At 44.4% G+C, this 12,427-nt stretch overlaps 1 protein-coding gene across 5 annotated transcripts in view; it reads right to left on the bottom strand.

The window, feature by feature from the left end:
- RAB3GAP2 (RAB3 GTPase activating non-catalytic protein subunit 2) overlaps positions 1-12,427 on the bottom strand; it is an 83,793-nt gene that overhangs the window by 46,632 nt on the left and 24,734 nt on the right. For 3 of the 5 annotated variants that reach the window (XM_067564932.1, XM_067564929.1, XM_067564931.1), the window contains 2 exons: positions 10,155-10,219; positions 871-1,000 (listed from right to left, as the gene is read on the bottom strand). In XM_067564932.1, the coding sequence (XP_067421033.1) occupies positions 871-1,000; positions 10,155-10,219 (195 nt within the window). Of the gene's footprint in view, positions 1-870; positions 1,001-10,154; positions 10,223-12,427 lie in introns of all 5 variants that reach the window. The other 2 variants (XM_067564928.1, XM_067564930.1) reach the window with 1 other exon arrangement.

Genomic DNA, 12,427 nt, shown 5'->3' with positions numbered 1-12,427 from the left:
ATTCCTTTACTCTCTTCACAGTAACACTGGAAATCACAACACACTTCATTATTCTCTAACATTAGATTGTTTCTTCAAGTAGAAAGATTTTCCAAATAGAGTTAGCCAAGAGTAAAAATCACAGCACTTGATATAGTACAGTACAGAACAATCACCACTCTATGGGTTCAGAGGCAGCAGCTCTACACCAAGTGAGTTAAAGGAAACTTCCTCATGCTTGAACCAGTAGCAGCTCTGTTAAAACTTTAGTTAACTCAAGGTACTCTTACAGGCAGTGCACATCTTCCATTAAATATGTGAAATTAGAAGCTCACCTAGGTTTTGATATGCATGATTCTGCAGGGAACGACACATATGGGATGATAGCTTTAAGAACTGTACAATCATTCCAGTGTCATAAATCTCAGTTTCAGCAGCATTTTGTTACAAGTTATTAATCCCCATACTGACAACAACATAAAAACTATATCCACGCAGCAGAATGTAAGTCAAAGCAAAAGGTCTTTAAAAAAATAAACACCAAGAGTTCAGATCAGATTAGCTTAATTTTTTCCAAAGAAAAAACTTAAACACAGGAAAACATAAAAGTTAACATTAACATAAGACACAAGATTTAATATAAAATTAATACAGCCCAGAGATTTTGTCCAGAAAGCATAACTAGACTCAGACCCACAAAAAGTAATGGAAATGAGAAGGCTGAAATCAGATTTGATATATCTGCTTATGCCTAGTTAATACATAAAATATATTACATAAAATAGTCTACTATACTAAAATTCCTGAAAGTAGGGATTTATTGTAAGAATTGCAATTGTTCACTAATTGAACTACTGGGCCACAAGTACAAAATGTGGATTACATACTTACGCACTAAAAAAACAGCTTTCTGCTCACGAGCTATTACCATCAGATCATTTGCTGGTGACAAGGATAACACGCAGTCTTGAAGCCAATAACTTGTCCGTGTCTTGCAAGTGGATTCTTCTTCTTCTTCTTCCTGTGTGCAAAGCTTTAGTTAATGTAAGCAATGATTTTCAAAGGTGTTGATTGGTTGAACACCACACACATGCTTTGCTTGCTCTCTCTCTGAACTCGTCTAGTGCTCAATGCCCACCTCTACCAGTTCAGTGATGGTATAAAATTGCAGAGCAGTGCAAGTCAGTTTTACCTACTTTACAAGAATTCTTTTACCATGTAAACAAAATAGCAATAAAGGAGAACTAGTTGGCTATTTGGATTCTCAACACCCGATCCCTCACCAAAGGCAATTAAGGAAACTAACAGTCATGGGATGAGCATTAAAGTACTATCATGGACTAGAAACCAGTTGAGACTCAGAGGATAAAGTGGTCAGATTTCAGCATGAACAGAGTTTCCCCAAGAAACTTTACACTAACACCACTGTGAAAACTATATTTACTTACAAAGAACTTAATTCAGCTGGCATTTAGGTTATTGCCACTCAACAATCCTGCTTTCCCTGTGCCTTTATAGACTATGGGGCTTCAGAAACCAAACTCAAATACAAGAAACCCCACGAAGCGTCCAAATGAAGGGTCCCCCCACATGTACCCAAAAATGTTATATTTGAAGAACAATCCCCAAACCACAACCTTGCAAAAAGTAGAAAATGTACAGTTCTCAGTACTGTTTCACATACAACACAACCCGGACTCTTACCGCATAAGGAACTGCAATAAGAACTGGGAACTAGGCCTAGTCAAAAAAATTTCCATCAAACCTGTTTTTAACAGAAAACTAAACAAAGTTTAGTTCAACTAAACAAAGTTTTGCACAAAAAGTGTGCGCATCCCATGGAAAATTTTGATTTTTTAAACTGAAAAACTAAATGCCCAAAAAACAAATGTCTTCAATTTCTGGCATGAGAGGTATCGGAGGATATGCATACAAGAGACCTCTCAACCACGAGAGTAGAAAAGCATCCATCAGGGAGCTGCACTTCGACCCCAGGAGAGAGCAGAAGCGGACACATTTCCTGTTTTCTCTGGTGGCAAACAGGTCCACTCGGGAAGTTCCCCACCTTTGGAAGATGCGGTGGCCACCTCCTGGTGGTGTGACCACTCATGGTGAGAGCAAAAAGACCTGCTCAAGCGATCTGCTAAGATATTCTTCAGCCCCAGCAGATAGACCTCTTCAAGGAGCATGTTGTGCTCCACACAGAAGTCCCAGAGACAAATAGCTTCCCGACACAGGGCTGGGGATTTGGCTCCCCCTTGCTTGTTGATATAGTACATCACCGCTGTATTGTCCATGAGGACCCTCCCCATCTTGTTGGACAGATGCGGCAGAAACACCTTGCAGGCCAGCCAGATTGCTCTGAGCTCCTTGACATTTATGCAAACATTTAACTCCTCGGTCCATCGACCTTGAGTCCTGAGGGCACCTAGATGGGCTCCCCACCCCAAACCGACCAGTTTGTGCCCGAGATCCAGTCTCCTGCCTGTTTGCCTCCCGCCTTGCCCCTTTTCTTCCAGCCTGGAGGGCCATTACATCGGACTGTTGGATGTTGAACTCGGCCAAATAAGTCCATTTTCTTTGCCTCTTTGTTCTTTGGTGTGGAGCTCATTTGCCCCTGCCTGACTTGTTCGCCACCGCTACCACCAGTGAGCCTGGAGCCGAGTGTGTACACAGATATTCAAAACCCTTAGCGAGCCCATAGTACTTTTTCTCTGCCCTCTTGGATGTGAGGGGCAGAGATGCCGGGGTTTGCCACAAGGTCTTAGCCAGTTCCACTACTCCCTTGTGCACCGGGAGGGCCACCCTGGATGGGGCTGCAGACACCAGGACGCCAAAGAGCTCATCCACAAGTTCTTTAAGCTCCCCTATCTTAAGACCCAGATTGGCTGCTACTCTCTTCAGTAGGTCTCGATGGGACCTATAATTGTCCAGCAAGGCAGCATGCAAGAGGCCTCCTACTGCCTCGTCTGAGGAGAAAAAGGAGGAGGACGGCAGTGGAGGGGCCATGGGCCCCTCTTCCCAAGTTGGGGTGGTCACCAACAGACTGCCTGACAGCGACTCCTCATGCCCTGAATTGACATCTAAGGCCGGTGCTGTAGGGAGGTCTTTTGAAGACTGTGGCACTGAAGCTTCCATAGAGGAGAGTTGATAAGGCACAAGGGAATGGGGGAACCCCCAGGGATTCCAATCCTACCAGGGTCCAGCCCAGGGTCCTTGCAGCCATCCCCCCACCTGAGGCAGCATGGGGAAATCCGCAGGAAACTTTGTAGCCTGCACCTTTTTTTTTTTTTTTTTTTTTGGGGGGGGGGAGAGGAGGGGGGGCTATAACTTTTTCCCTCACTTCTGAGGAAGAATACCCCAGTGACCACAGGGGTGCCAACCCCGCCTGCTTCTCTGCATCCCTACATTGGAGATCCGGTGCTGGAGAGTGGTGCATGGAGCCGGAGCACTGGTCACGCCTTGATTACCTCCTGTCCTTCAGTTTCCTGTATTGACTTTTGCGGTGCCATGGCTCTGGTGGCCTGCTGCGCGCCGGTGATTTGCAACACCATGGGCTCAGTGAACTTCAAGACTCTGATGAACTATGCCGATGCTTGGCAGACTGGTGCCAATGCCTCAGGGACCAGTGCCCTGCACTTGATGACCATAGGTCTGAAACTGATCTGCCCTGGTGTGGTTCCAGTGATCAGTGCCAAGAACCCGAAGAGTACCTTGAGGCCAGCGAATGGCAACCAGTGGACGGGAGATGAGGCTGCTGCACCAGCGTCCCCTTCAACAAACCCCTGGCCAGGGCATCCACTCCTCGATGTGTAGGCCTACCCTCCTGAAGTGTCAGTGGCACTGGCATGGCCAACAGGTCCTTCATCACCTGGAATGCCTCAGATGTGGAAGGGACCAATGGGTGGCGTGGGCCCCTGCTGCTCCCTGGAGTTGGCGGCCGTGTGGGTGCCAGACTCAATGCCCATCTGAGCGGAGACCCTTTCCAAGCTGACTCCGGCTTCCCTGAAGTTTTCTTAGGCAGCTTTGGTGCCGGCGAGCACTCCATCTCTGAGTGCTCCTTCTTCTGGTGCTTCTTCAACAGTGGAAATATCGAACGGTGCCGGATCGACTCCGATGCTGGAGGGGCACTTTTTAACAATGCCACGGTACTCGGTCCTGAGTCCGATCTCAGCTCTGACTCCAGTCTGAGCACCGCCTTCATCAGAAGGGCCTTAAGTGTTATGTCTTGGTCCTTCTTAGTTCTTGGGTGAAAACTCTTGCAGATCCTATACTTTGTGGAGAGGTGAGCTTCTCTGATAAGCACATTAAACAGCTCTGATGTGGATCGCCCAGTGGCATTGGCTTCTTGCAAGAAGTGCAGGGCTTAACCCTGGGAACCGGGACATACCCTGACCCTGGGAACTTACTAACTATGAACTTAGATAACTACTAACTAACCAACAAACATCTAGAACTTTAAAAAACCATATACACTAGCAAGAGCTAGAAAAAAACAACGAAAGAACCACTAGGAACATGGAGACTTGCAAGAGAGTTGGTCCAGCACTGTCACGGGTGGTAAGAAGAAACAGAGGGAGGGGGCTGGCAGCACCATATATTCAAACACATACATGCGCCACTGTGGAGGGTGCTAAAGCTGGCCCTATGAGTACCACTAGGGGAAAAACTTCTGGCACCAGTGCACATGGCGCACACACACACAACTAAATCAGAATGGACATGAGCAAGCACTTGAAGAAGAATAGAAGATGGGAGGAGGAACACAGAGTTTGGGGGAGAGGTGCAGATAGAAAATACACGGAACCTCCAATGTGTGCATTTAGATGTTAAGACCTGCCTGTTCAATTTCTTTTAATCTCACACACACACACACACACACACACACACACACACACACACACACACACACACACTTTTCACCTAGGTTTTTCATCTTAGGATGTCCAGATCTCCCAAAATACTTTTATGTTTTTATTACTTTCTAATGTAACAAGTGGAAAACAGCACTGTTTCTAAATTTTCAGAAAAAAACCCCAGATATCCTCACATACAGACCGAAGTGACCAGAAGATTTGTACTTTTGTTAGATGAGTTAGATGACAAGAATGGAGATAATTTACAAAATCTGTATTGTGTAAACATTGAGTATGAGTATTAGAAGAAAAATAATTTAATTCTACAGCAGTGATTGCCATGCAACATTTCACACTAAAACCCTGTGACTTCCAGTCCAGTAGGAGTTTCTTGGCTTTATTTAATCTTTGGCAGTCCAGCAGATGGTAGATTCCAGTAATTTACACATCCTATTGATTGCTACCCCCTGCACCTCACCAGTTGTAAAATGTCAGTCATCTGAAGCTTCCATGTATCAATGTCATTGCATATGTCCCCACATACTGTAATGGTGCTAGTAAATTCCTCTACAGTTTAGGGAGTGACAGTGGACAGGTTGACAAATATGAATGATTTCACTCTCTGTATATTTATACAAAATACATACAAATCAATCAATGACCCATTTGATCAGTATTGCATATGCATACCATGCAAGTTCTCTAGAACTTCTCTATACTGAGAAATATGGAAAAAAGGGAATTTAAGATGAGGGAAAGAGGTTTCTCCCTTTGCTGCCCATCATCATCCTTGACTAGACAAGAGGAACAGGTCCATTGCACCTCTAGAACTATAGAATAAGGCTCTGATCCTGAAATTTACACTGCAGACAAGTGCAGGGGTCCACCTACAAAGAATCATCAATTTCAGTAAGGGATTGCCTGTAGTTAGTTGCAGAATTAGGATTGAAAATACTATTTATCCAGGTACTCTACCCCACCCCCACCCCGTGCGCGCGCACACAAACACAGAGTGACTAAACAGTAACAAGTTGTAATCGTTTTTCAAGCCCTTGCAAGGTCACAAAACTTTTTAATACACCCAAGACAAGAACTTTGACTAATCCTCTGAGAACAAAGCATGGTTTGAATGACAAGGAAAGTTTATCATGCGTAAAATTAACCCTTTGTACAGAAAACCAAAGAAAATTAATGTGGTTAAGGTTATTTTCAACCCCATAAAACTTTTCAAATTCAGGTTCTGCACAACAGAAGAAGAGAATTCTAGTTTTATAGTTGGGTTTTGTCTCCTGTTTTCCCTCCCTCCCTCGTTATAAACACACATACACACACATTTTGGAAAGTATTTTATTTCAGTGTTTCCCAACCTTTTAAGTAGCAAGTACCCCCTAACTTCTGAAAATTTTAATATGTACCCCAATACTCAATTTTCCACTCTGAGAAATACAATCTTTTTCCCCCTTTACCACTGGACGACTGTATTTCTCATTAAGCAGGAGAGTTCTGCAATGATGTGTGGCTGTGGCAGATCACAAAACCCACAGCTGTTTCTCCCCTCCTTGCTCCTCCCCTTCCTCCATATAGGAGCAAAGGTCAATGCCAGCCAATCACTATGGTCTGATGGCAGGGTCAGGTGGTGGTCTCCTCACACAGGCGGGAACTTGTGAGGTACAAGCAGGCACTAGTGGCCCACCAGAGTGGATAGCAGCGTTCCCCATGGCCATCCCTAGGGGGGTGCAGGCCTGGGGCAAATCACACTGTGTGGGCCCCTCTTAAGATTTTTATACTGGTAAAATCTGGGGCTGTCATAGCTGTCAATTTCACTGCTCAACTAGAGCAGTGAAATTGACAAGTAAGCCTGCAGGTAGAGCCCAGCTCCCAGGACTAGGCAAGCTGCTGGGCTCTCGGCCTGGCTTTCTGGGCACTGGGTTTTGGGTCAGGGAGGGGAGCTACCACCTAGGCAAGTTGCAGGCGGCTGCTGCCTGGCTGCCAGCCTGGGAGGTGGGCGACTGCCACCTACTCCGAGCTGGGCCGGAGGAGGTTTCCGCGCAGGCTGGGACTTGGGGATGTAGGCAGACAGCTGCTGCCCATCTTCAAGCCAGGACGCAGGAGACTGTCTCTCGGCTCAGAGCTGGGACACAGGTGGCAGCCTCCCAGCTGTGAGCCCAGCTCACAGGGTGCAGGAGGCTGCCGCCGGGCTCCCACCTGGGAGCTGGGACTGGGCGGGACACGGGCGGCTGCCACCTCATGTCCCAGCTAGGAGGTGGGATCGGGCGGGAAGCCGGCAGCTGCCGCCCACCTCCCCCAGAAGCCGGCGGCTGCTGCCTGCCTCCCAGCTGGGACTGGGCGGGAAGTGGGCGGCTGACGCCTGGCTGCCCCAGAAGTCGGCTGCTGCTGCCCTGCACCTCCCTTCACTGGGTTTTTTGCTGCGTACCCCCTGCCTGTGTCTCACATACCCCCAGGAGTACACATATCACAGGTTGAGAAACTTTTTATTTTATCCCTTTCCCCTCTTTCTCCCTTAGGTAGGGCCACTTCCTGGCTGCAGCTGCATGTCACAGAGTTTTCTTTCACTGTCACAAAATACCTAAGGCACTGAGTCTCAGAGCCCGGGGCAATTGACACAGACTCATGGGGTTTGGGCTGCAGGGCAAAAAAATAGCAGTAGAGACATTCATGCTTGGACTGGAGCCCAGGCTCTGACACCCAGAGAGAGAGGAAGGTCTCGGAGCCCAGGCTCCAGCCTGAGCCCAAACCTCTACACTGCTATTTTTTGCCCTGCAGTCCAAACCCCATGAGCCTGAGTCAACTGACCCAGGTTCTGAGACTCAGTGCCATGGGTTTTCTTTGCAGTTTAGATATACCCAGACATGAGATACTATCTGGAAGTTGAGGGCCAGTAGCTACAACAATGATCAACAGCAGTGGAAGAGAATCTTATTACGCCTTCACTCCCCCTTTACAAGGAGAATCTAGACAGTGGCAATGCTGATAAGCTACTAGAAAGTCACAGGGGTGGGAGGATTACTGTTAGTCATCAGCCCCCCATTTATTATGGAGGGTGAGGTAGGATTTGAGGGGAAGCTACTAGCAGAGCACTGAAGCCATGAGGGCAAGCCAGTGAATAGAGAGAACTTTTGAAGGAAGAGGCTAGAACTGCAATTCCAAGGGAGGAAGAGATGGAGAATGCACCCCATCAAGTCATCTCTGACCAGTTCAGTTCCTTTCCTCTCCCACTACCCTCTGTTCATTTTCCCTTTCTAGGTTTCACTGGAATTTCATTGCCTACTCAGCAATATCCATCCCAGAAATAACTGAGTTAGCTGACATAGCTGCAACCCCCAGGAGTGAACTGCTGGTGGCAAATTGACCTGATTGATTGTTGGTTAATGGAACTTCCTTCTGGAAGAGTGTAACCTGGAATCATTAGCAACTCAAAAGTAATGTAATAAATGCAAGAAGTTTTGTTTATTTGCCTGGCCAGAAACACTGAAAGGGAGTTGCTATCTAGAAGAATGAGCGTTTTCTTTGCAGAAAAGTCTATAATTTGAAGAAATAATAAATATTACAATGCCATTTGCAACAAACATATACAGACATCAGTGGGGAAATTAGCTACAGAGGGCTGGAAGCCCAGTCTATGTTGAGATTTGAACCATGGCAAAGAACAATTTGAAAGCATTTCAAGTTAAACTGGTTTCAAACATATCTTGACAGACTGGCCAGAGTTCACAGGACTAAACTGTTAAAAACATTTATTTAAAACACTAGTTCTAACCTTGATCGGGACTAAATCAATACTAGCTTTTGCTGGTTATTTTTAGACAGGACTTACCATCTTCATTGACCAAGCAAATCATGCTAAAATCTTTTCAAATTAAATTTAGTTCTATCATGGCATAAACATTTATTATGTCTGAAATGTCTGATACAAGTCAAAGAGAAAACACTAATCAATTACACCAAACTGAGAACAAGCCCTAAATGTAAAGATGTAAAAGATATCACAAACTGCAGTATACCGAAGACTATAATTGTGGATATGAGCTTCTGATTTCTCATTAAAGGGATGCAAGACGAGACTGCTTTGAAAGACGTCCCTGTAACCATGCTGTCATGCTCAAAGCTTTTACCATATCAGGTCTAGAGGTGCTAGACATAGCAGTGGACTTTTGTCAAAAAAGACATTAAATGGGAACTAAGAAGTTTTGCATACATGGTTGGGAGTGGGATGTTGATACATTCCTTATGATCAGCCCAGCTCCCTTACCTTGTTGGTAAGAAAGTCTGGGATATTAGCTCCAGTCTCTTTACATTGGAAATAAGGTTGCAGACTAAAAACAGTCAGAGCTCTCTAGGAGATATGCCAGCAGTTTAGGGCTAGAAGCATTCATTGTGGTGTATCCCACAAAAAAGGGCTAGCTTAATTTCTAAGATAGCATTTCAAGTTTTTTGGAGGAGGTGTTCATCTCCCAACCCAATGTTGATTTCTGAGACATGAGCATTTTTCTGCAGATTAGGCAACTGCCTACTTTTCTACAACAAGGCTGCGTCTTTGGAAAAACTGAAATCTCAGCAGATGGTTTGGTGCTTATTCCTGATATAGTTCTTTGCACATGGATGTAGGCCAGTCCAAACCACATAATGAGGAAGGCCTGGGTGGACCCTAGACAGTTTATACTTAGTATTTTTGGGGGTGGACCAGGGGTGGAACAAGAGAAGAAGGAACAGAGACTCATCCAGATTGCCATCACATCTCACCTTTCCCAGTGATGCAAGGACATGATGCCTTTAGACCTTGTTTCAATTTAAAAAAAAAACTTTTGGTTCTAATTTATGTAAACTTGTGTCTGACCTCACTTTCCTAGTCCTCTACAACACTTCTAATCAAACTAAAATTAACTGGGATTTGAATATTGCATTTGGGAAAGTTAGTTTCTCACCCTCTAAGACATATTTTTAGTTTGTTCTCTCAAGGAGGACAGAGAAAGGTGAACGTGGAACAGTCAGTCTTCATACAGGTCTAGGGCACAGAGAAGTCTGCAGTTTTTCTCCCAAGCAGTGCAACAGAAGTACTTGAGGGCACAAGAGGGCCAAACTACCTGAGCATGCAAGCCACTATCACAGAGGGTAATGTATAATCTAACTTTAAAAACTCAAGTTATAAAAGAAAATTATGGACACAAACAGCAGCATTTAGTTTCATTAGTCAAGTGCTTTCCTGGTCACACGAAAGCTACTCAACAAAGTTAACCAACAGAAAAGATTCTTTGAGAGAAGACAAGTCTTAGTGATAAAAGTGAATACATATAGACTTACAGGTTCTTGTGTTTCTGCTTCATCCCAGGCTCCCCAGCCATCATCTTCCCAGTTTGGCAATTTATCTACTTTAAACAAAAAGAATTTTTAAAAATTATGAAACTACAGCATAGACAAGGAAAAAAATTAATTCTGAAGGTTGTTTTTCCCTTGTGCATCACAGTTTATATTCAACCTGCTTGGTACAGCTAAGAAAAAAGGCAACTAACACATGCGTCCTGAAATATAAGATTCAGCATGCTATATTTTTCATGGAAGTGGTATTTACATCTGCTTTTAACACTTCATAAGTATTATTTCTAAAAACAAGATATGGTCTAAGCACAGAACTGGGAACAGAGAACATCAGAATCTAAATCCCAGTTCAGACTCAGTCCACCTGTAATTTTGAGCAAGTAACTCAATCTGGTATAGTGCCTAGCACAATGGGGAAATCAATCCCTCATTGGGGCCTCTTGGTGCTATGGCAATACAAATAATAGACAAAACAACTTCATTTTATCTCAGCTTCCACATATGCCTTAGGAGGAATAACACCAGTGTATTGTGTGGATTAATTTGCTAATGTCTGTAAAGCAACCTGAAGATGAGAAAAATCAGAAGTGGTAGTATCTTTTATTGGACCAACTTCTGTTGGTAGAAGGGACAAGTTTTCAAGCTTCACAGAGCTCTTTCCTCAGGTCTGGAGAAGGTAACCAGTGTCCAACCTAAATATAAGGTGGGACAGATTGTTATGCATAAAAGATTCACACATGCTGAAGGAGACTACTTGGAATGAAGTGAGCCATAAAACCAGAATCTCTTTTAAGTCCATGATTTTTGGTGTCCAGCAGAGTTATGAATTTAAGTTCCCAGGTTTCTCTTTTGAAGGTATTGTGCAGGCTTCCTCAGAGGAGGAGTACTGAGATCAGATACGGAGAGATTGCTTTGTGAAAAGTGCTTGCCCATGAGTGATACGCATTTTTTGTCTTTTATCATTTTTCTGTCCAAGTTTATTCCAGAGAGTAGTGATTGTCGGGTTTCATTCATAGTTGGGGCATTTGGTGCACTGGACAAGGTACATCACATGTTGGGAGAGGCATGTGTGGGACTCATGGATCTTGAAGAAAGGTGTGTTGTGAGGAGTATTGATCATTGTTGCTGTGGAGTTATGTCTTCAGGTTTTGCCTCTGTTATTCTGGCAGGGTCTGGTGATGCTTTGGTGTCCTGGTCTGTGGGGAGCTTGCTTCTGATTATGAGCTTGGTGAGGCTGGGGGGTTATTTGAAGGCCAGAAGAGGGAGTTCATGAAATATTTATTTCAGGATGTGGTCCCCATCAAGTATGGGTTGTAATTGTTTGAGGATACCCTGTATGAGCTCTAGGGAGGGGTGGTAGGTGACAAGTAGGCATGTGCAGTCAGTGGGACAGTTTTTCCCCTCTCATATCCTGAGACCAACACAGCTAAAACAACATTGCAAACAACAATGGAAGATATCAAATTTTGCCACTTAAAATGGAAACTTCACAATATTAAGAAGGAACCCAGCAACATCTACTACCTAAGCAGATGCAACAAACACACACCATCCCCACTGGACTCACCAACTATAACCCTCTGACCATGCATACAATTCCAAATGTGCTAAGCAGTTCTGCAGAAGGATCTCAGAAAAACTGAGGAACCATCTCTCCTGCACCTTAGCTTACATACTCCAGAAGGGACCACCTCAAACAAGGTATCACCATGTGTTCCCACACACTGGAAGAAAAAAAAATTCAGGAAACCTACCTGGAGATCCTGCAGGAAACCCAGAACAACTATAAAAAAAGCCTGATGACAGCCATACAACACAAAAACAAAAAGTGGAACGAACTTCACTATCAACAGACCACCACCTCTGGGAGAAACCACAACACCAAGATCCACCACATGGATATTACATGATACACCAACATCATCAACTTATCAAGACTACCCCTAATCAGAACTAAAGTATCTACTCTAAACGGGACCGAATTTCAACCCCACCACTGACCCTGATAACATACTAATATGTGGAGAACTAGAAGAATTCTTCCGCTAATCAGCCTTAAGGAATTCTTTCACAACTACTATATCCCCACCATTTAAAAAAATCAACTAAAATTCTCAACAAACATCACATGCACCACAATCTGTCTACCACCAGGAGGACAGCCATACACGCCCTGAAATCCAACCACCACATAGTGATTGAACTAGCAGACAAAGAAGATGCCACCCTAGTCTTTAATCATGAGATCTACACCAACA

Source organism: Emydura macquarii, unplaced genomic scaffold, assembly GCF_026122565.2.
Source record: "Emydura macquarii macquarii isolate MOO-44397 ecotype Brisbane River unplaced genomic scaffold, CSIRO-AGI_Emac_v2 contig_2676, whole genome shotgun sequence".
In the NCBI taxonomy this organism is placed as follows: Eukaryota; Metazoa; Chordata; order Testudines; family Chelidae; genus Emydura; species Emydura macquarii.
The sequence above is the reverse complement of the archived record's forward strand: the minus strand, read 5'-3'. Positions and strand labels throughout refer to the sequence as shown.